This window comes from Temnothorax americanus, unplaced genomic scaffold, assembly GCF_048541705.1.
Source record: "Temnothorax americanus isolate GAGA-0224 unplaced genomic scaffold, ASM4854170v1 Scaffold2, whole genome shotgun sequence".
In the NCBI taxonomy this organism is placed as follows: Eukaryota; Metazoa; Arthropoda; class Insecta; order Hymenoptera; family Formicidae; genus Temnothorax; species Temnothorax americanus.
In genome coordinates, this window is record NW_027509338.1 from 9,733,035 (window position 1) to 9,753,801 (window position 20,767).

A 20,767-nucleotide genomic window follows, 5' to 3' on the forward strand; every position below is an offset into this window, starting at 1 on the left:
AGGTTATTTCGCGAGCCGTATTCACCTGGGCGGCGGGCGCGTGACGGAACGCGAGGAGGAATTGAGGAAAAGCCATGGGTGAGGGTTAGGCTCGTGGCTTGGCTGAAGGCTGAACCCGGCGCGTAGAATCCGTCAGGTTATAACGGTTTAGCGACGGTTGGGGCATCTCGGCATCTGCTCGCGCTCCGTAATTCGTGCCAGTACAGTACCAGCGTGACGGTTGACGGATATAATACGGATATCGGGACGACGTCGGAAGCTCCAGGCTCCAGCTGCGTCCATCGCATCGGGACGATTGACTTTTTCGAAATAATTCGGAATAATTCTCCTCGGATCTGGGCGTAGTCGAGGGAAAAAGAGAGAGAAAGAAACGAGCGTGCGGGATGAGCTACCACGGGTACGGCGATCACGGCGACGGAGGTGGCGCCGAGGATGTGTTCGTTAAGACGGCGGCCGAGATCAAGCGATTTTTACCGTCGCTCTTCAACATCAAAGTGGTACGCAGTCAGCAGCCGATGAGTCGTGAAGCTCGCGCACACACAAACTCCGTTTCGATAGTAGACCCTCCCTTTTGGTAGATAAATCTTTGAATCTTTCTCGAAATGATTTTGTTATTGTTTCCTTATTTGTTTCCTTTTGTTGTAAATTAAGATAAATTTTAATTGAGCAATAAGTGATTTAATTAAATTATAATTTATTCATCATATATTTAGTTATATTTTTCAATTACGAGATTTGGATTATAAAAATTATTATTAAAATTAAGATGAACGGTAGAGGCTCTTTGGCTGTTCAATAACAATAACGGAATCTAAGTACAAATAGATGTGCATATAATTAATCAAATTGTTTTTCAGAAATCCTGTTTACTTCTTGAATAATGACATTTTCTAATTTTTTCTAACTAAAGTATTTCTTTTTTTTTTTCCATTATTTATGTGTAGAACGTCTCAAAATTACTATCCTTTTAAAAACTGTACATACGGGATGTATATTATCTTCGTATTTTACTACAAAGCACAACATATGAGTTTTTTTTTTTTTTATAAAAGCATGACTAAACACTCTCATAAAAATCATGTAACATTCACACAGCTGGAATAAAATATCGTAACATCGAGAAAATCGCACGACTGATCAATTCCTCTCATGTTATCACCTCCTATTTTCCTCACTCTGAAAATATTTCGCAGATTCGTATCGAAAAGCCTGCAATTAATCTGGAATGGAATGGTCGTCGGTCTTTCGCAATGTGGATACTAAAACCCTCTTTAATTTAACGTCACGCATAATTTATTCTCACGTCGTTTGTGATACACGCATGCAAGGTGTTCCAGCGACACCGACGGTGATGGCATTAACGATGACGACATTGTTACGAGAAATGTGTAATTGACACGATACATTCCCTTCGTGATATTCACTCGATAGAAACGTATTCATTCGGTAGAGTAATGTGCGTCATGGCACGTGTCAACACGATGGTATTCGTGCCATGTGTTTTTACAAAAGCATGTAAATTATTCCGGATCCCAATATAGAGTTTGCAAACTGGAAAATTAGAAAAAATGAAATAGAGCGTAAATAATAATGATTAAAGATAAATATATTACGTATATCGTAGCAAATTGAAAACAGTCCAAATAATATAGATCGGCACATTCTCCTTTTCGGAACGCTGAATTCGCAAAGATCGGCCAGGTATATCAACTTGCTTTGCATTTTGTTTGTCACGGGTGACCTTCGCTGATTTGAGTTGGTCCGATTTCCGAGTATTTTAATTTAATTTAATTTTAATTCTTTTCATCTTGTGATATTCTCAGATAACAATTTAAAAAATGGTTGTAATACAAATTAATAGGAATAAAAATATTCTGACATGGACATTTATCGAATAGTTGCTCATTTTGCATTGTGGAACACTCAAAAATGCACTTCTGCATCGCGTATTGTGCATCAATTTGCTATCCCTTCACATATGCGCAGCTGTTCGCATAGGTACGCTTATCAAGCAATATCGCAATCTAAATTGCGGTCAGTTGTCTTCCGTTATTCCGTATAGTTATCGTACGTTATCACACCACAAATGATAGCTGTATCGAAATTCCAAGTTTGAACAATGGAAAACTATTCCGTCGAACAGTTTCGTTCTTTATTCCGTATCGATTGCACGTTTTCGAGGAGAGACACTTGTTTTTTTCCGCACGCGCGTTTTTATTCTCTGGCCATGCATAAAAAGTGATCCGCTTCACCTCGTCACTTTACCGCGATGGATCTACGGCGTAGCAAATACGCCAATTACCGCTACTCCAATTACATGCGAGAGGGTCTCGCGGTTCTGAAAATTGGATCCAGTGTCGAGGCCGCGATATTCACGAACGACGGAATAATCGGCAAGAACAATAACGTTTTTCACTCGGCCAAACGCGAGTTTGCTGCCAAAAATTCGGTAGCGAGCTCACCGAGCAAGTCTCGCGACGAAAATTCCTCAACGTGGGAACGTAAAAAACCGTGCGACGATAAAGCGATACGAACGACGAAAAATTTCATCGGAAAGTCCTGCTATAACGTAGGCCGTCCATCGAAGATCTTTAGAGATCGCGATTTTCTTTTCCTTTCTTTTTACCTCTTAAAAAAAAAAAATTGATTCGTACACCCCCGCCGCGACCTGACGCACAAACCGCATGTTCGCAGTTAGGGGAGAAGGGGTCCGGCTTCAGACCACGGGGGGAGGTCCAGGACTTCAACACCCTGAGACGAGAATGCCTGGCGACGGGAAGGCTCTTCGAGGATCCCGAATTCCCGGCCAACGACTCGTCGCTATACTTCTCCCGCAGACCGGACAGATACATAGAATGGAAGCGACCGATGGTCAGAAATCTCCCGAGTTTTATTAGCGTCCGTTCGAGAATTAATGTACAAATCGAGCACGTGAGGAGGGTGGACTATCAAACTACCTACAATGCACCTGTACTTCGCAGGAAATCGCGGACGATCCTCAGCTCTTCGTGGAGGGCTTCTCGAGATTCGACGTTCAACAGGGAGAGCTGGGAGATTGCTGGTTGCTGGCCGCCGTGGCGAATCTGACCATGCATCAGAATCTGTTCTTTCAAGTGATGCCAGAAGATCAGAGCTTCGAGGAAAATTACGCTGGAATCTTCCACTTCAGGTTCCAATACGTCCAGTTTTGCTAACAATCGCTTTTCCGACGCGACGTGGCAAAAAACAATACAATTTGCATACAAATTATATCCTACTGATTATCATGTAAACCGGATTGTCTATATCTACGAATTACGTATGTCTGCATTCGGCAGTTTCGTTAAAAAATCATTAAGTAGAATGTCACGAATATATTATCCGCGACAATATTTCTATTAAATTACGAGATACTGCTAGCTTGGGAAGAGCTCATTTACATAAGATATGTATACGCATCAGGTTTTGGCAATACGGTAGATGGGTCGACGTGGTGATCGATGATCGATTGCCTACCTGTCGCGGGGAATTGGTATATCTGCACTCGGCCGAGAATAACGAGTTCTGGAGCGCCCTTCTCGAGAAGGCGTACGCGAAACTTCACGGTTCCTACGAGGCGTTGAAGGGCGGCTCAACCTGCGAGGCCATGGAAGACTTCACCGGTGGAGTAACGGAAATGTACCAGATGGACCAAACGCCGCCAAACCTGTTCAACATACTGTTAAAAGCCTTTGAGAGAAACTCATTACTGGGTTGCTCCATCGAGGTGAATTAACAATTATGATACTTATTCTTCTCGCAGGCTTCAGGCCATTATTACTTTGATCCCCCGTCCCTTTTAGCCCGATCCCAACGTAGTGGAGGCTGAAACGCCTCAAGGATTGATACGCGGTCATGCGTACAGCATTACCCAAGTGAAGAACGTGGAGATTCACATGCCGAATCGGTACGGTACGATACCTCTGTTAAGGCTTCGGAATCCTTGGGGAAACGAGGCGGAATGGAATGGGCCTTGGAGCGATCAGTGAGTACTCTCCCTCCGCGCTTCGTCGATTACGCTTCCAAGCCTTCATGCTTTCGTCGTCCGCCGACAGATCACCGGAATGGAGATTCATCCCCGATCACGAGAAGGAGGAACTCGGCCTGACCTTCGACATGGACGGCGAATTTTGGATGTCGTTCCACGACTTTACCCGCCACTTCACTCAGCTCGAGATATGCAACTTGAATCCCGACTCCTTAACGACGGACGATATCAGCGCCGGGAAGAAACGCTGGGAGATGAGCGTGTTCGAAGGAGAGTGGGTGCGCGGAGTGACAGCGGGTGGTTGCAGAAACTTTTTAGGTGAGCTATGCAAATACTTATCGAACTGTCAAACTTCGTAGAAGCGAAGTTGAACGACAAATACGTATCTCGCAGAGACCTTCTGGCACAATCCGCAGTATCGTATCACGTTGGAGTGTCCAGATGAGGACGATGACAAGTGTACCGTAATCATCGCTCTGATGCAGAAGAACAGGAGGGCGCAAAGAAGGATGGGTGCCGACTGCCTCACTATCGGATTCGCGATATACCATGTATGCGAAATTGATTAATCCTGATATGATTTTCAATAATACAATACAATGGAGTCATGATTCGATTTATCTAAGGGTTCGGGTATTTTTCTTCGAAGAAGATAAAATTTCATTACTATTTATAAATTATATTTTTGATTACATGCATAATTTCCGTACTAGAAAGTATAGCTAATATATTATACTATAGATAAAATGTCATATGAGGAATATACGATTCCAAGGAATCAACGTTAGAAGAAAGAAAACCTAAAAATGTGAAATTTTCCATTATCGACAGTTGGAGTATCCAGAGAGACTGCCGAAACCACTAGACGTTAACTTTTTCAAGTACAACGCGTCTGTTGGACGTTCACCGGCATTTATAAATTTACGAGAGGTCACGTGCCGTTTCAAATTACCCCCGGGTGTTTATTGCATAGTTCCGAGCACTTTTGATCCGAACGAAGAGGGTGAATTCTTGCTGAGAATCTTCTCTGAGAACAAGAACAATATGGAGTAAGTTTTGTTGCGATATATGTATCATGACATTGGAGAACTTTTATTCAAGCGTTTTCGTTTTTTTACAGAGAAAACGATGAAGAAGTCGGTATTGGAGACGTCGATGATAGGGTAAGGGTTGTGAATTTTTGAATGAATGATAGATTAACCAATACAAATTGCAATACAAATTATTTTGTTTATTGCAATAACAAGTTGAAAGATGATCGCTATAAAACTCTTAAATCATATATTTAAAAATGTATTCAGTTTTCTCTCTCTCTCAAAATAGAATTGGGGAGGAATAATTGTGCACAAAGTTCTCAAATATTGGACTGTCAGCTCACACTAATGCTGTTTAGAATTACTCATATCCTAACAAATATATTATCTCATTTCACACAACTTACAAGACACCCACAATAATTCACGCAATAAAACACAGCTTGTTAAATATATGCATCGTCAAAAGGGTGTAATAACAGATTAGTAATGCATTAAATTGATTTATGCTAAATTGCACAAAGATGTAGGATTAACGCTATACAATTGAGTCTTGTGTCCTAATGCTTGTAAAATTTGATATCTGTCGTGCTGTCTGATAATTGATTATCAATCACATGAAGATTTAGAATGTCGCTGTTCACAATGGTAACTGGTCACTAACGATCCGCACGTTTATGTCGCTTGGCTTTTAGATAATTAATCCTGCAGGCGGTAAGGAGGATCAAAACGGAGATAACGTAAGTAAAACGCACTGCTTGTACGTTGAAGCAACAGAAAGCTACGATATATGCTTTGTGTGAAAGAAGTAAAAGGAAATGGTCTGAATTCAATTTCTTACTAATACGACTGTTTTAATCTGAATATCATGCACGAAAATACACGTAGAACACAATATAAATGAGTACATAATGGATATACATGGCAAAAATTGATTAAATTCGTTCTCATATCAGCTACAATCAACAAGAGGTAGAAATAATTTGAAGAGAAAATAGAATGTGTTCATTACATCCATATTTTGAATACAGCTGTGCTTTACAAACTTTTTGCATCTTCGAAAGAATGCCACTATTGTTTTTAATGACTCGTATTGTATGCATAAATTTTACATAGGTACTTAAAATATTTAAAAATTAGCTACATATTTCGAATCATATTTAAATATTCTAATTTAAAAATAATTACGAAGTAAAATAATTTTAAATTTCATGTCACAGATTATAATTGTCTTTAGGCTTTATTACGAAAGATTTCTTTCTGTATTTTTAGGTTCCCGATGAACCCGAAGAAGACCGCAATACCGAGAAAGTCCGAGAATTCTTCAAGAAACTCGCTGGCCCTGATTTGGAAGTGGACTGGATGGAACTAAAAGATATTTTAGACTTTGCCATGAGGAAAGGTAAATGTTGTGTCTGCGCGCTGCTTACGAGATATATTTTCACATGAAAAGAAGTATAAAAGAGGAATACGTACAGTTCTGAATACGATATTCCCTGCAAAAACATGATCGTATTTTATTCTAATTATAAGAGCTTTGCTTCGTAGCTTTTGTAACTTTTTTGCTTAATTTGCTTAATGTGTTACTTGGAGTCATTGATAGAATTAGACATTTAATCACACTTCTTCATTCATCTCGTATTTCGAATATTTTATCACCTGCACCGTTTACTTTTAGCCTGATAATCGATTAATTTACTAGAAAAATTTGCTCCTTCAATTTCTCGTTAAAAATTTTTATTCTTTATTCTTTTGGCACGCTGTACAGCATTTCAATGATCATGTTAATAATTCCGCATGCTTATCTCTTACCTTGTAATTTGTACCTACACTGCATAAATACATTTGGTCCAGTGTCAATATCATGAAAACGTCTTGATTTAATTAGATCGATTAAAAAATATGTAAGAAATTAAAAACAGTTCCAATAATGTAATCTTTTAATAAAAAAGCATAAAGGAGTATATATAGGTGGTTCACAAACTTCTGTTAAAAGAGTGTTGGAAAAGCATGCGGTAGGCATGCGGCAGTTCTTTTAATTCTTAAAAAAAAAAAAAACTGTTTATTAGAGTCTACATAAAAGTTAGAGAAATGTAAATTGTGTAATTTAAGCTGTAACGTAATGAACGTTACGGATTCTTATGGCCCAAGTGTACGTATGTAAAACTCGAACCTAACATGTAGCTGTGTGTTACGGGTAGAGTTACCGCAGTCGGCGCATCGTAGCGAGACACATGCTCCCGAAACTGTCGAAGGAAATGGTTCGTTTGTCGACACTCTCATCTCACTGCTGTGCGGCATTGTTTGTAATAATGAACAGTACAATAAGGGCGTAGGTAAGACAAACAACATCTCCTACCACAGGATTGTTTTACGTCGTCGCGTTACGTCGCGACGATTATGTCACAGAACACTCGTTCGATTATTTATCCCTATTTGTTAACACACGAAATACGCTTTCATCGGCACTCGTATGGCGAACTAATAGTGTCAATGTCGACGTTAGCAGCTTGACGCTCTAACTTGTGTCTCCACAAGGTAGGATCTTTCGATGAAAAATACCTACCGCATGCTTTTCCAATTAACAGACAATGAAAACATTAACGAATTGCTTAAATCTGTCGGCACACGTGTAAAGTCTGTGATGTATCACAATCGTCGGATCTCTCTCATTTCTGTTTCAAAACAATCGACAAACTGTAGGACAATATTTTTTTACACTTTCATCTTAATTTTATGCGAATTTCCCGTATTTCAATTTTATGTTTTTGAATTTGAATGCTAGAAATTTTCTCTTACGTGAAGATCACAACAGGCAAAATGGATTTCTCTCTCTTAAATTGCAGAGACTCAGGACAGAGGTTTCAGCAAAGATATATGTCGCAGCATGGTTGCTATGTTAGATGCAGATCACTCTGGCAAACTTGGTTTTGAAGAATTTAAGACCTTGTGGAATGACATTAGAAAGTGGAGGGTAAGTGTGAAATCTTTCGATTTAATTTGCAACTCTTGTAAAATGTTTGCGGATCTTTGTAACGTTTGTAAACGATAAATATTTCAGGCTGTTTATAAGCTCTATGACAGAGATGAATCAGGATTTCTAAGTGCATTTGAATTGAGACAAGCGTTAAATAGCGCGGGATACCGTTTGAACAATCACGTTCTTAATATATTGGTTCATCGTTATGGTACTAAAGACGGCAAGATTACTTTCGACGATTACATAATGTGCGCGGTCAGGCTCAAAACAATGATTGGTAAGCGAAACTTGTATTTATATAATAATTAATCTTCATACATTAATAATATATCAATTATTAGATATTTTTTAATACGTTATTATAGTTTATTAATATCAGTAATTAATGTCAGTAATTATATATATATATATATATATATATATATATATATTATTATTATTAATAGAGTAATAAGTGTAAGATAAAATCACTTGTTACGTTGTTGTAGATATTTTTAGAGAAAGAGATCCGGATCAAACCCAAACAGCTACGTTCACGCTGGAAGAATGGATAGAAAAAACACTCTATTCGTAATGAAATATAAATTTACATTCGCCGTGATTCAATTTTACCTTGGACTCGAGAATGTTTCTGATACCGATGTATCAGATTGTGATGATAAACGGCCGTAAAATATGAATGAGAAATATTTTTTTATAGAGAACCGTAAGAGAGAATCTACTTTTTAACTTGCGATATAGCATATATAATATGTACGCCAAGCTTATTATTCTTATTAACTTTTATTTCTTCGAACCAGTTTATTTAAAGCGCTTATACGAATCTCTGCTGTATAAATTTAAAAGCAACGAAAAGAAAACTATCTTTATAAATAACAATATATACATATATACATAAAGATTCTGTCTGTAATAATTATGTTGATTGGTATGGATATGTGGAAGAATATGGTATCGTGTGCCTTAACATGCTTTAAGCGATTGCAGCATAATCTAAAATTAATTTATTGGAATATGTAATGTGCGTGTGTCAACTAGTCCATAGATCTGTACAAGTTTTCAATTGGAACATGACAGCGACAATTCAATTTTATTAATTTTTGCAATTCCATTTTTATATTTCATAAAATTGACAGGAAAGTATGATGAAAAATAGATGAAGAATGTATGTGGATGTATACGGTCGAATGTCGCAGAACGACAATTGCGAAATTATATTTTTTATCGATATTTAATTACATATACAATATACTGAATAAACCAAGTTCGTACTTAAACTTACATTATGTTGTTATTACACACATTTAGCACGTTTTGAAATATAAAATAATTTTATTTTATAACTAAAAAAGTTTTCTGATAATACACATATATCATGGATAGCCATAATTATTTATATATAAGAAACATTTTTTTCCAATCAATAATTTTACTTGCGCTTCGAAAATTTCAAGAATATGTCGGGGATAATTGGACAACGTTTCTTAAAATGAATATTTGCTGACTTGGAATTTTTGCATCGTAATAACTGTTCCTAAGGCGAGTAAGACAAAAAGATAATGAAAATTTACTTAGGGTTGACCGTCGTCTTCAATTTGGTGATGTTAGTATGCATATATGATTTTTATTGCATCCCTAACGAGTTACAGAGGAACTTACGCTTCGCGTTTACACGTAATTAATTTAATTTAACTCAGTCTACAGTACCGCTTAGCTACCCTATAACTTAACTTATTAGGGCAACTTAGCTTCTCTCCCTTCCACTCCTACCGATATCGACATTACAACTTTTGAACTTTATCAACATTGGAAATTCCCGAATGTCGATAAGTATAAGCTGGAGATTGCAAGTATAAACTCCCAAAAATTGTTAAATTATCGAGATGAGAAACAACGAGGTGAAAATGTGGCTGTGCATGTTAGCTGAGGTGAATGAATTCCAAGAATTCCCGAAAAAATTCTAACCCGAAGGGCGAAGGGCGAGGGGCGCGAGGGCTCGCGAAGATTACGGGGGAACATTTCACTGATCCATATATCTATGGAGCATTTGCATTGTGGATTGTAGCGCCTGCGCGCTGCGATTGTAAATAAAGCTCCGGAGTTCGCACTTCGCAGTTTGTTTTGTGTGTTTGCACTGCTCCAGACCAGATTATTCTCGCGCGAGATTGCCTCGAGATGCGGGATCGCTTGGAGCGCTGGTCGAGATAAGAATAAGGTTCGCCTTTGTACCCATGTTTATTGCGTCTAGTCTCGCGGCTCGCGGCGCATCACGCGCAACGCATTCCGGTTGCACTGGCGGTCGCGATGTTTTTGCGCGACAAATTAGAGTGAAGCTCCCACTCGACTGGAACAAAGGTCTGATGAGAAACGGGGCGCATTGTGCCACGTTTAATATGCAATATATGCATTAGCGGCATTCGCCTCGCGTTCGAGTTGAGGCCAGTCATCGCGAGTCACTGCGCCCGGAATAGTCTCATGTCGAGGCGAGGTTGAAAGCGCCCTGCACCCTGCACCGTCAACATGGTATCTTCGTGGTGTTACTTCATACTCCCGGTGGTCCTGCTCATCGGCCTGCTACGCAAATGTCGAGAGCGCACCTGGGGAAGATGCAGGAGCACCGGCAATCTGCAGGGCCGGGTGTTCCTCGTGACCGGCGCCAACTCCGGCATCGGCAGGGAGACGGCGAAGGAGCTGGTCAAGCGAAAAGCCACGGTCGTCATGGCCTGCAGGAATGTGCGAAGCGCGAAGAATGCCATAACGGAGATACGCAGCAAGATACCTACTGGCGAACTAGTAATATATTACCACCCTTTCTCTCACTATCGAATTATGAAATTTTATTCCCCTTATACTTTCTATTCTCGGACGACGTATGTCTAGAAAATGTTGTAGAGACGTTGGCGTGCCGTCCGGAGCTTCTATCTCTCTTATACTTTTTAATATTTGATGTGTATTCAATATGGTTATCTCTTTCTGCAGATTCCCATGGAACTGGATCTTTCGTCTTTCTCATCGATCAGAGATTTTGCCAACGAGGCGCTAAAGAAATTTCCTCAAATTCACGTGCTGATCAACAACGCTGGGGTATACGCGCCTCTCAAAGATCACGCGTCGACGAAAGACGGGTTCGAGATTCATTTTGGAGTGAATCACTTGGGCCACTTTCTGCTCACCCATTTACTTCTGGATCGTCTGAAGGAAAGCGCTCCCAGCAGGTTAGTAATTTATACGATTGTTACTTGAGATTGACGCAAAACTGATATTAAATTAAAAACTTTATCGTACAGAATAGTGGTGGTGACGTCCAAGCTTCTGGAATCTGGAGTAATAGACTTTTCAAACTTGAACGGCGAGAAAGGATTGCCGGTGAAGAGCAGGATGAACCCTGGCTATTGCAATTCGAAACTCGCGAACGCGTACTTTGCCGCCGAGCTTGCGAAACGGACGGAAAATACCGGTATCAATGTTTACATGGTGTGTCCCGGATTTACTTATACCGGTCTGTTCAGGAACGTGAAAAGAAGCTGGTTTCACTACATCATTTTCTCGCCCGTGGCTCTTATGTTTCTGCGCACTCCAAATCAGGTAAACGCACGTGAATTGCCGCGCGATCGATCTTTAAAAAAAATCAGTACTGGGAAATACTTGCTATTGCAAATCGATATATTCACAGGGTGCGCAAACGGTATTGCATTGTGCGACAGAATCGTCGTTGTCCGAGGAAAGCGGACATTTGTATCGCGACTGCAAGCTCTACGTCTCTAAAAAGGATCTGGACCCGGAGGTAGCGCTCCGTTTGTGGGACGTAAGCGCGAAATTGACTGGCACAAAGGAGATTGTGAAATAAATGACTTTAGGATACGCGCGCATGTTGCACACGTACGATCGCTCAGCAAAAATGCTGTTTTGTTCCGGAGTAGCGAAGAATCGCACTTGCATCGAGTTCCTCTCCCTCCTTCGGTGACCGATCGGTTAATTACCAAAGGCGAAGACGCAGACTTTTAAAGGAGAAAGCTCTCGACACAGATGCGGTTCTATTCGCTACGTGTGAATCGAAGAGTGCTTTTGCTCTTTATCATCAACATCGCAATTTCACCTTTATCGTATTCCAAATAATTATTCATTTATTTTTATACATATATAGCGAATAGGAGCTAGACACTGTCAATGTGGCACACTCTTATTTCCAGTTTTATGTATTTAAAGCCATAGCGAATTAATTATATATATATATATATATATATATATATATATATATATCTATATATATATATATCTATATTTTAAGGCAAGATATATCTTCTATTTCTCGATGTGTATGTATATATATTTATCTTTATATATTAGATACCTCCAATTCTCTAAAGTTATATAAATCCTACAAATTCTACAATCCTATAAATTCTACAAATCCTTTACAAGTGCGGCCTTCTGTTCATTTCGCGTTGAACAGTCCGATGTAAAGTATCAATTCTCGCAGCTGAGCATAAAAAAAATGTATGTATTTAGAATAAAATTCAATATAGACAGCCTTTAAATCCTTAAATTTTATCAAATAATTATGCGCTAATTATCGTAAGACGTAAACATCGGCTTAAGTTAATTCAGATTAATTTTATGTTCCTATATAATTGGTTCATCTCTCTCTCGTTTATATATTTTATTTATTTCACGAACATTTTTGAACGAAAATTCAAAAATTCTTTTCGATAATTTTTGGAACACTCTGATATTAGATATAATTTTTCTTTCTACAAATATATAGATTAACTTTAATCTCGGTTTTATTTACTTTTCATCTTTTTCTAGTTCTAAGAACTAGAAAAAAGTAAAAAGTGAAGTAAAGAATAAAAAGTAAGTCAAACCAAGATAATTTACTTTTTACATCTTTTTCTAGTGCTAAGAATAAAAAGAGCGGCATTTTTCAGTTCTAAAAAATTAGAAAAAGGTAAAAAGTAAATTAAAACGAGAAAAAGTTTATCTACATTGGTAAAAATAGACAGAAAACTGTGAAAATAGCGTTTCCACGATGCCGGCGTTCCGGACGTCCCGAGAAAAAAAATATGTAATTTCCTCGCTGCCGCGGTTGTGGGTTGTGGGTGCCGGTTTGACGCGGAGTTCACACGCGTGCAACGTAGTAACTTCGTCCGGCGTCCAATGAGCGAACGCGTTGCCCAGGGACTCCAGCCGGGGACACCGCCGTCCCTAGAAGACCCGCCTTCCTATTAGACGCCGGACGTCGTCGGCTGTGGATCGCGCGCGGTTGCGAATTCCTCATTGGCCAATGCCAATCGCTGTCCGTTGCGTTCTGTCACATTCAAAATAAAAAAAGCCCGAGGTCGGTTCGGCTGACCGAAAGCCCCGAGATCCGCGCTACTCCTAACGCGAGGAGTGTCATCGGAGACGGGTCCCAGGTTCCAGCTGATCGGCGCACCCGCGAGAGGAAGCGGTGTTTACGAGGGGGTGCGATGTGATTCGTCGTCGCGTCTCGGTGCGGACTGCGGAGCGGAGAAGCGCGCGAGTACCCGAGGCGGAGAGAGGAGAGACACGTCCGTCGGCCGAGCGGCGGCGGCGGTTGTCCTGTCCTGTCCTGTCCTGTCGCTGTCGCGGCGAACATTGGCAGGCGCCAGGCGCGTTCGGCTTCGAATGCGCTTCCCGCTCGGCACCGTCGGCTGGTCGACGAGAGGTCGCCCTCTCGCATCCCTGGAACGTACGCGGCAACTCGGGAAACCACGCGTCAGACGTCGCGGGTTCGTGACGCGCGATCGAGACGGTCCGCGTCCGCGTCCTGCTCGTTAAGCCTATACCTTCCTTCGTGCGTTGCGACTCTTCCTCGTACGCACCCGCGCCGCGCGTCTTCCAGGAGAGGCACCGGCTGATCCGGCTGACCGTCGTGCGCGATACCTCGAGGCATCGAACGACGACGCAGTCGTCACTGTCGACGCCGCGGTACGCCGCACGCGTATGCGCCGGCGGCCGGGCTTCCGCTAGTTCCGCTCGCGATCCCCGTTGTGTCTGACACAATTTAACACTAACCTCGTGGTACGCGCCTGGCGTCCAGTGACTCCTTAACAGACTGCGAACTCTCTCTCGTACAAGACGTTCTCTCCGCGAGTGCTCGCCGTTCAGATGCGCGATATGGAGTTCCTCGTGTTAAACTGATAGGCCGATAAAAAAAAAGTAGAGAAAAAAAGATTATTAGAAAAGTACGTTACGTCCATGTAAGTATACTGCTGTTATGTAGAAAGGCATGTTGACGCGTTTGGTTTTTATATATAATTTAAATTCGATGTTGTGTCAGCGATGCTCCTATTATCGGCGATATCAAAATGTATTTGTAATGAACGCTCTCACGTGCACGAAGATCCGTTATTATTATTAGAGTCTTCTGGTTATTTTACGTAATTAATTAATCGACACGTTTGCGAGGGATTTTATTCGTTTCTCTGTACCCGTGAATTGTATATAAAAGGGTCGTAGGATCATTACGATGATTTACCGTCGTTTAACGTTGCACCGTGTAAATCAAAACGTGTTGCCAAAAATTGTCGCAAGTACGCCCTTAAAAGTCATAATTTTCGTCTGTCGCTAATTCGGTTGCTCGCACTATTTCACATTGGTTCTGAAGAGCGTTGTACATAAAGATAGTTAAGCACAGAAACATAATATTGAGACTTTGACGGATAAAATATCTTGTTAAGAATGTGACGATATAAACATTGGATATTTTACGAATCAAGATACATTTACGTCGTGTTCTTGGTAATTTTAATCACTTCACGTATAATAGCTTTTAGCGTGCAAAGTAGTGCGGGTGATTAAATTTGCTATCTGTGATATGCCGTAATCATTAAAGAATATTCGGTATAGTCTTCTTGTCGATTTACAACAATTCCTATGTACATATCGATATTTTAATTTATATCCTGCAATAGAGTTTCAGCTCTACGTATAGTAATAAACAGTATTATTAAAAGAGAGCAGTGTTTTATTGTGCCACATGGTGCATTTTATTTGATCGGATCGTCGAGAAAAGATTAAATCATTGGTATAAATGCGAAGTCATATATTTAGCATATATCTGTCTTAATCGAGAGAAATATATACGACTTTATATATGTTCTTTAGTATTATGTACTAAACGTCTGCTTTTTATTCTTAATTACAAATGTATATGTAGACGTCCTTAATATTGTAAAAATTTGTCTACGCAACTATGAAACTAATATACACGATATATACATATATTGTATGTATTATTTTAACAATAAAATATTTCTACATAATTAATATTAGCTAAAGCATCTCTCAAAAAATGTATACACAGGCGGCATTTTTTAAGAAATAAATGAAAAAATAAAGTGTAAGATTATTAATATCCTTGACGTGTGTGTGTTTCTTCTTTGTGTAAGGTTGCGAGATTTGTTTTATATAATTTATTGCTATCACATTTGTGTCAAATATGTTTTACTTCTTACGACGCACGTTTGATAGCGAGAACAAACGTCGAATGATTCTCTCTGTGTGAGATGTATATAAAAGTCAATAGTGATTTTAATATATATATATTATATATATGAATGATTTTTAACAGCGATAGGATGCCACCAAGACGAGCAGAAGAGGTGCCTATGAAGAGAGTGGCAGCTGCAGGTTGTAAGTTACCAGCGCAACTGCCGGCGGGAGAAATCTTAACGGACATTACACAGAATAAATGGAGGCTGGGAAATACCATTGGATATGGTGGTTTTGGAGACATTTACCTCGGTAAATATTTTTACATTTTTAATCTGTTTGTACTCATAACTTTGTTATAACTGTGTATCATGTATTCCATATATTTAGAACTATGTATGAATTATAACACTGCTTTTTCTTCCACAGCCTCTAATGACATCACGTCACCTGTTGGTCAAGATGCAAAATTTGTCGTAAAGATCGAACCTCATAATAATGGGCCATTATTTGTTGAAATGAATTTTTATATAAGAGCAGCACGCAAGCACATGAGTAAGTAACATGCATGTAACAAAATTTATATTAAGTTACATTTATAATTTAGAGATATACATATATTTATCTGTAAATCTTTATGTACATATACACATGGAATGATTGTATCTTTGATATTCTGGTATATTTTACAGTCAAAAGTTGGTGTGAGTCTCAGGGAAAGAGAAGAATCGGTGTTCCCACGTATGAAGGGTCAGGCTCTCACGTTTATCGAGGTCAACGATACAGGTTTCTAGTGATTCCGCGATACGGAATAGATATCGGAAAACTATTCCTATCCCATAGGAAGAAATTACCAACGAGCCTGGTTAATACATTAGCTGTACAAATGGTAAGTTTCACTCTTGTAATTGCGAGTTTTGTAATTAATAGCCGATCAAATTGAGTTTATGGTTACTCAAAAACTGTAATACCTCTCTCTTTTTTAATAGCTGGATACGTTGGAATATATTCACAGTAAGGGATATGCTCATGCGGATATTAAGGGACCAAATATCTTGTTGTCGGATGGTAATGGAATAGGAAAGGAAAAATCTATGGCGTACTTAGTAGACTACGGACTGGCATATCGTTTCCGCACAGGAACCGGTGAACATAAACCATTTGTACATGATGAAAGAAGAGCTCACGAGGGCACTTTAGAATTTACATCGCGGGACGCTCATCATGGAAGTATGTCGATCATTTCAGTAACATAAAAAAACATATTCTCGTATACTTGTAATTTTTTTGTGTATCAAGATTATAAAAAATATATAATTTTCTTCCTCGAGAAAAGTTGATGAGAATAATCAAGCTGTTTAATATTATCAAAGGATTATTAAATTTATTAAATAAAGAGCAATTTAATGCGTAATTACTTCACGCTTTCATTAGATAAAATATTTTTCAGCCCATTCAAGGAGAGGAGATTTAGAGACTTTAGGATATAATATTCTACAGTGGATGTGTGGAAAACTACCTTGGGAGAAAGATAGTGATGAAATCGATGTTGTTATGGATCCCGAAGAAGTTCATCAACAAAAAGAGATTCTCTTATCAGACTTGCCTCTATTTATGGACAAGTGTTTTCCTCACAAGAAAAAACCACCAAGTTAGTAAAAAAATTATGTATAAGTAACCAATAAAAAGATTTGTTCTAGTACGTTATATATTATTTTATATAATATTTATTTTTTATAGCTGCAATCATGAAATATATGAAGTACATTACTGAGCTGGAATTTGAGACCAAGCCCAACTATTCCTATTTACGGAATTTATTTCTACACAGTAGCCAAGGTGGCAATATTCCTACATGTCTGTATAATATGAAAGAGTCAAATGAAAATCTTACAAGCTCTATATTTTTTGAGCGACCATATTTGAGAGAAAGGAAACCTTGCAGGCCTGTAAATGGCGAGGTAAAAATTTACTTGAATTTAAAGTACCTGCTAATTCGTAAGCTCATACATACACGCACAACTGATTATTACTTTGATATTATTTGCTCTAGATACGAATAACGCGAAATACGCAGCCTAAGCCATCAGTTCAGAAAAGAGAGTTTAGTTGGGAAGCGGTGTTAGCGCTGCATCCAGACAAACTTGCGAAAATCAGTACTCAACTGCCACCTTCGCCTCTCACACCGCCTCTTACACCACCATTGCCCGAGTCTCCGCGGCCACCGTCTCTGCCGACGTACGCAATGCTAGAAGTACTTCGTAAAATGAAGGAGAGGCAATCAGGTTCATTTAGGCATAAAGCTCCACCAAAATCGTTGGAGTAAGTATCCAGTTTTGCAGCTTATATATATATATTTTTTTTACATTACATATATCTTTACACTAGCGTTGTTTTAATGGTCTGGTTTTTTGAATCTCCAGTAGTGAACTTAAACCAAAATGGATGACACCCGCAATGGAAGAAGTTGCGCGTTTAAGAAAAAAGATCGAGACGGTACCCAACTCCCAAAATAGTTCGCGAGTGACACGTTCACGTATGGCAAAGAGAAAACGTAAGATTGTATTTCATATACATATAGATATGTAAACATTGAAACATATAGTATGATCTGCTACTACTGCATTTTTAATTAATATCAGATTTAGGCAATAATTTATTACGAACCAAGCATTTGTTAAGTCAACTTTAATACGTTATTGATGTAGTAGCGAATTGAGTGGCCAGTTTTTGATACTGTCAGAAGGATTAATTTGTAAGAAACCATTTTACAGCCATATAAATTATAACATTAAACCAAGTTTGAGAAATACCACTGACACTTTTTGTTAGAAAAAAATTATTTCTGTAAATTTGTTAGAAAAGTTTGTTATTAGAAATTTATGCGGTAGTGCCGAGCCATTATATGTATACTTCTTGATTTAGGAATAATATAACGTATATCTATAATATATATTTACACATTATATAGGATTTGAAGCTCAGGAACAAGACATTAAGGACGACCCGACCAAGGTTACTCATAAAAGAAGGAAAGGCTCATCTTAAAAGGAAACTGGGTCCTATTAGTATTATAAAGATTTCTGACAATGATACCATCGGCATTCATTTCAATAGGAAATATGAAATTAAGTATTATTTCACAAAAACTCATCCATTGACGATGTTTTATAAATATACATCGCGCCAATTTGTTTAAGACTGCTTCATCATTATATAATTTGCTCTTTGATAACGTTATCCGATACACAGGATAGAACTTTTAAATAGTTATATAGTGAACAAAATAGCGGTAATATTAATGAATAATGCTTAGTGACTTCCTACTATGAAACTGTAGAGATTCGATAGAATTAATATGTTGATATAGAAACGTTGATTGTGTGGATGTCGTAATATTTCTGAAGGTGTCTATGCAATGTCTATTGATTTACGATTGTACAAGTAAACTTTGTAATTTAGTTATTAGGTTGAATTTATTTAACGTTGATATTGCGCAGCGTTATAGGTGTGATATTACATTAAAAAATCAATCAGATTAATCAATATTTTAGTTACATATTTATAATCTAATTGGACAGTAATATACAATGATTGATTTAACATAGCAGGCAGTTGTAAAACTTTTCACATTCTTATCTCTTGTTCTTTAAACAGATATTCAGATACAAAAATAAACTTACGCAAAATAGCAAAGATAATTATATAAAAAAATTATGATGGATAATTACGGATAATACATCACAAAATCTTGTTTTAAGCATATTCTTGTGCAATATAGATCATAAAGAAATATCAAAGGAAAGATGTAACGCGAATCTGTCATACTCGTTATAAAAATCTCGTTTTCCATAAGTACTGTGTCTTTCTCTATTTAACTGCTCAAGGATGATTGTAAAATATTAAGGAATTATCTATGTGTTTACATATGTGACTTGATCAACGTTTCATACAAGATTGAGCAGTATAGGAAGAGATAGCACGGATTCGTTGCGCATTACGCACGTCGCACGCTTTCCTTTGTTAACATCGACTCTGTAAATACGGCATTTCTTCATGAAACTATAATTCGTTCCGCTAATTTTTACAATAACGTATTCAAAGGTATATTAATTTCAATGGTAATCGTAATGTAATATACATTAAATATACATTAAATTTATGACACTCTTAAATCATCATGACACGTAAAAGTGGTTCTGATGTTTGAAGGAGGATAAAAAGATTCACCACAGAGAGAAGAACAGTAGTAAAACATATGACCGAAATAACCACGTTCTTTTATATGCTGTACGAGTGAGAGATTTGATAAATCGATCGCATAACTTTATGAACTTATATATCGGAAGTACGCGATTTAGTCAATTTTACTTTCACACTATGCTCCGTGACTTTTTATCTTTGATAGCGTGTTTTAGGTAGGTATCTCTAATCTCTAAGTTTAGGAAACATTTATTAATTGACGTTTAATCATTGTTAACGCTTCGGTTATCGTGATTCACTTACCGATTTATGTTGAAACTTTTTTACAATACATTTGTGATAATTTATTTCTATCGTCTTAAGTTATATTAACGTATTATACATTTATATATGTACCTGTGTGCCACTAGAACAACGTCACTGCTCGAGACTAACTGTCATTGATCGCGCATCATTCGTATTTATATTTTATTTTCACTTGCGAAATTTTTTCATCATTTCGTTTCAATGTAGAAATGGTAGGTACTCGATATCCTGGAAAGTATCCGAGAAACTGTCTGTTCAATTAAATTCCGCGCGCGAGACAGATTTGGAAGAATAATGGCGAATTCTCTTTGCAGAGAGAACGTCTTGTCCATTCAATATTTTGTACGCGGCCCCCAAATATATTATTACATTACTTTGTATAAGTTGGTATCTGGCAATAAAACGGACTTTATAGTGGTAACAAATAACGTCACAAGGGCGCATTCTCCTAAGTATTGTTAGAGAAACACCTATTGTTTCGTAAGGCGCGATAATTTAAGTTCAAGCGAGAGAGATGTGTAACTACGATCGGAGACGCAACTACTAGATAATCACAGAAGAAAAAGTGTATGTAAAAAAAAAAAAAAAAAAAAAAACCATCAGATTATATATACTCGCAGGCATTTTTCTTATATAGCGATCTTGTACATGTACGTTGTTTATTACGATGCGAAATATAAAACGAATATATGTATGATCAACAGATGGAATGATTTCTTTCCTCCGTATTATTATTGCCTGCGGCATTATAAATATTTGTTATATATATATATATATATATAT

At 38.1% G+C, this 20,767-nt stretch overlaps 3 protein-coding genes across 11 annotated transcripts in view; all 3 read left to right on the forward strand.

Moving 5' to 3' along the window:
- The window catches only part of Calpa (calpain A), a 15,542-nt gene extending 6,241 nt beyond the window's left edge, over window positions 1–9,301 (forward strand). For 2 of the 8 annotated variants that reach the window (XM_077405735.1, XM_077405739.1), the window contains 14 exons: window positions 2,695–2,871; window positions 2,982–3,169; window positions 3,442–3,745; window positions 3,822–4,003; window positions 4,074–4,324; window positions 4,400–4,557; window positions 4,838–5,055; window positions 5,127–5,169; window positions 5,736–5,780; window positions 6,313–6,442; window positions 7,242–7,376; window positions 7,887–8,014; window positions 8,102–8,297; window positions 8,509–9,301. In XM_077405735.1, coding sequence (XP_077261861.1) covers window positions 2,695–2,871; window positions 2,982–3,169; window positions 3,442–3,745; window positions 3,822–4,003; window positions 4,074–4,324; window positions 4,400–4,557; window positions 4,838–5,055; window positions 5,127–5,169; window positions 5,736–5,780; window positions 6,313–6,442; window positions 7,242–7,376; window positions 7,887–8,014; window positions 8,102–8,297; window positions 8,509–8,594 — 2,241 coding nt within the window. In that variant the 3' untranslated portion in view covers window positions 8,595–9,301. Of the gene's footprint in view, window positions 1–2; window positions 498–2,146; window positions 2,570–2,694; window positions 2,872–2,981; window positions 3,170–3,441; window positions 3,746–3,821; window positions 4,004–4,073; window positions 4,325–4,399; window positions 4,558–4,837; window positions 5,056–5,126; window positions 5,170–5,735; window positions 5,781–6,312; window positions 6,443–7,241; window positions 7,377–7,886; window positions 8,015–8,101; window positions 8,298–8,508 lie in introns of those variants that run through there. The other 6 variants (XM_077405738.1, XM_077405733.1, XM_077405734.1 and 3 more) reach the window with 6 other exon arrangements.
- A 778-nt stretch (window positions 9,302–10,079) lies between these two features.
- Window positions 10,080–12,558, forward strand: LOC143897248 (retinol dehydrogenase 11). Its single transcript, XM_077405744.1, has 4 exons — window positions 10,080–10,813; window positions 11,000–11,235; window positions 11,308–11,605; window positions 11,694–12,558. The coding sequence occupies exons 1-4, from the start codon at window positions 10,541–10,543 to the stop codon at window positions 11,865–11,867; spliced, it is 981 nt and encodes a 326-aa protein (XP_077261870.1). The 5' UTR covers window positions 10,080–10,540; the 3' UTR covers window positions 11,868–12,558.
- An 826-nt stretch (window positions 12,559–13,384) lies between these two features.
- On the forward strand, window positions 13,385–20,687 carry LOC143897247 (serine/threonine-protein kinase VRK1). Of its 2 annotated transcripts, XM_077405743.1 has the most exons (10): window positions 13,385–14,241; window positions 15,615–15,787; window positions 15,905–16,030; window positions 16,168–16,364; window positions 16,465–16,705; window positions 16,926–17,126; window positions 17,216–17,436; window positions 17,529–17,797; window positions 17,899–18,029; window positions 18,447–20,687. In XM_077405743.1, the coding sequence occupies exons 2-10, from the start codon at window positions 15,622–15,624 to the stop codon at window positions 18,521–18,523; spliced, it is 1,629 nt and encodes a 542-aa protein (XP_077261869.1). In that variant the 5' UTR covers window positions 13,385–14,241; window positions 15,615–15,621; the 3' UTR covers window positions 18,524–20,687. The 2 variants fall into 2 exon arrangements, with proteins under 2 accessions (XP_077261869.1, XP_077261868.1); XM_077405742.1 differs by having other exon boundaries at window positions 13,385–15,787.
- The last annotated feature ends 80 nt before the right edge of the window (window positions 20,688–20,767 follow it).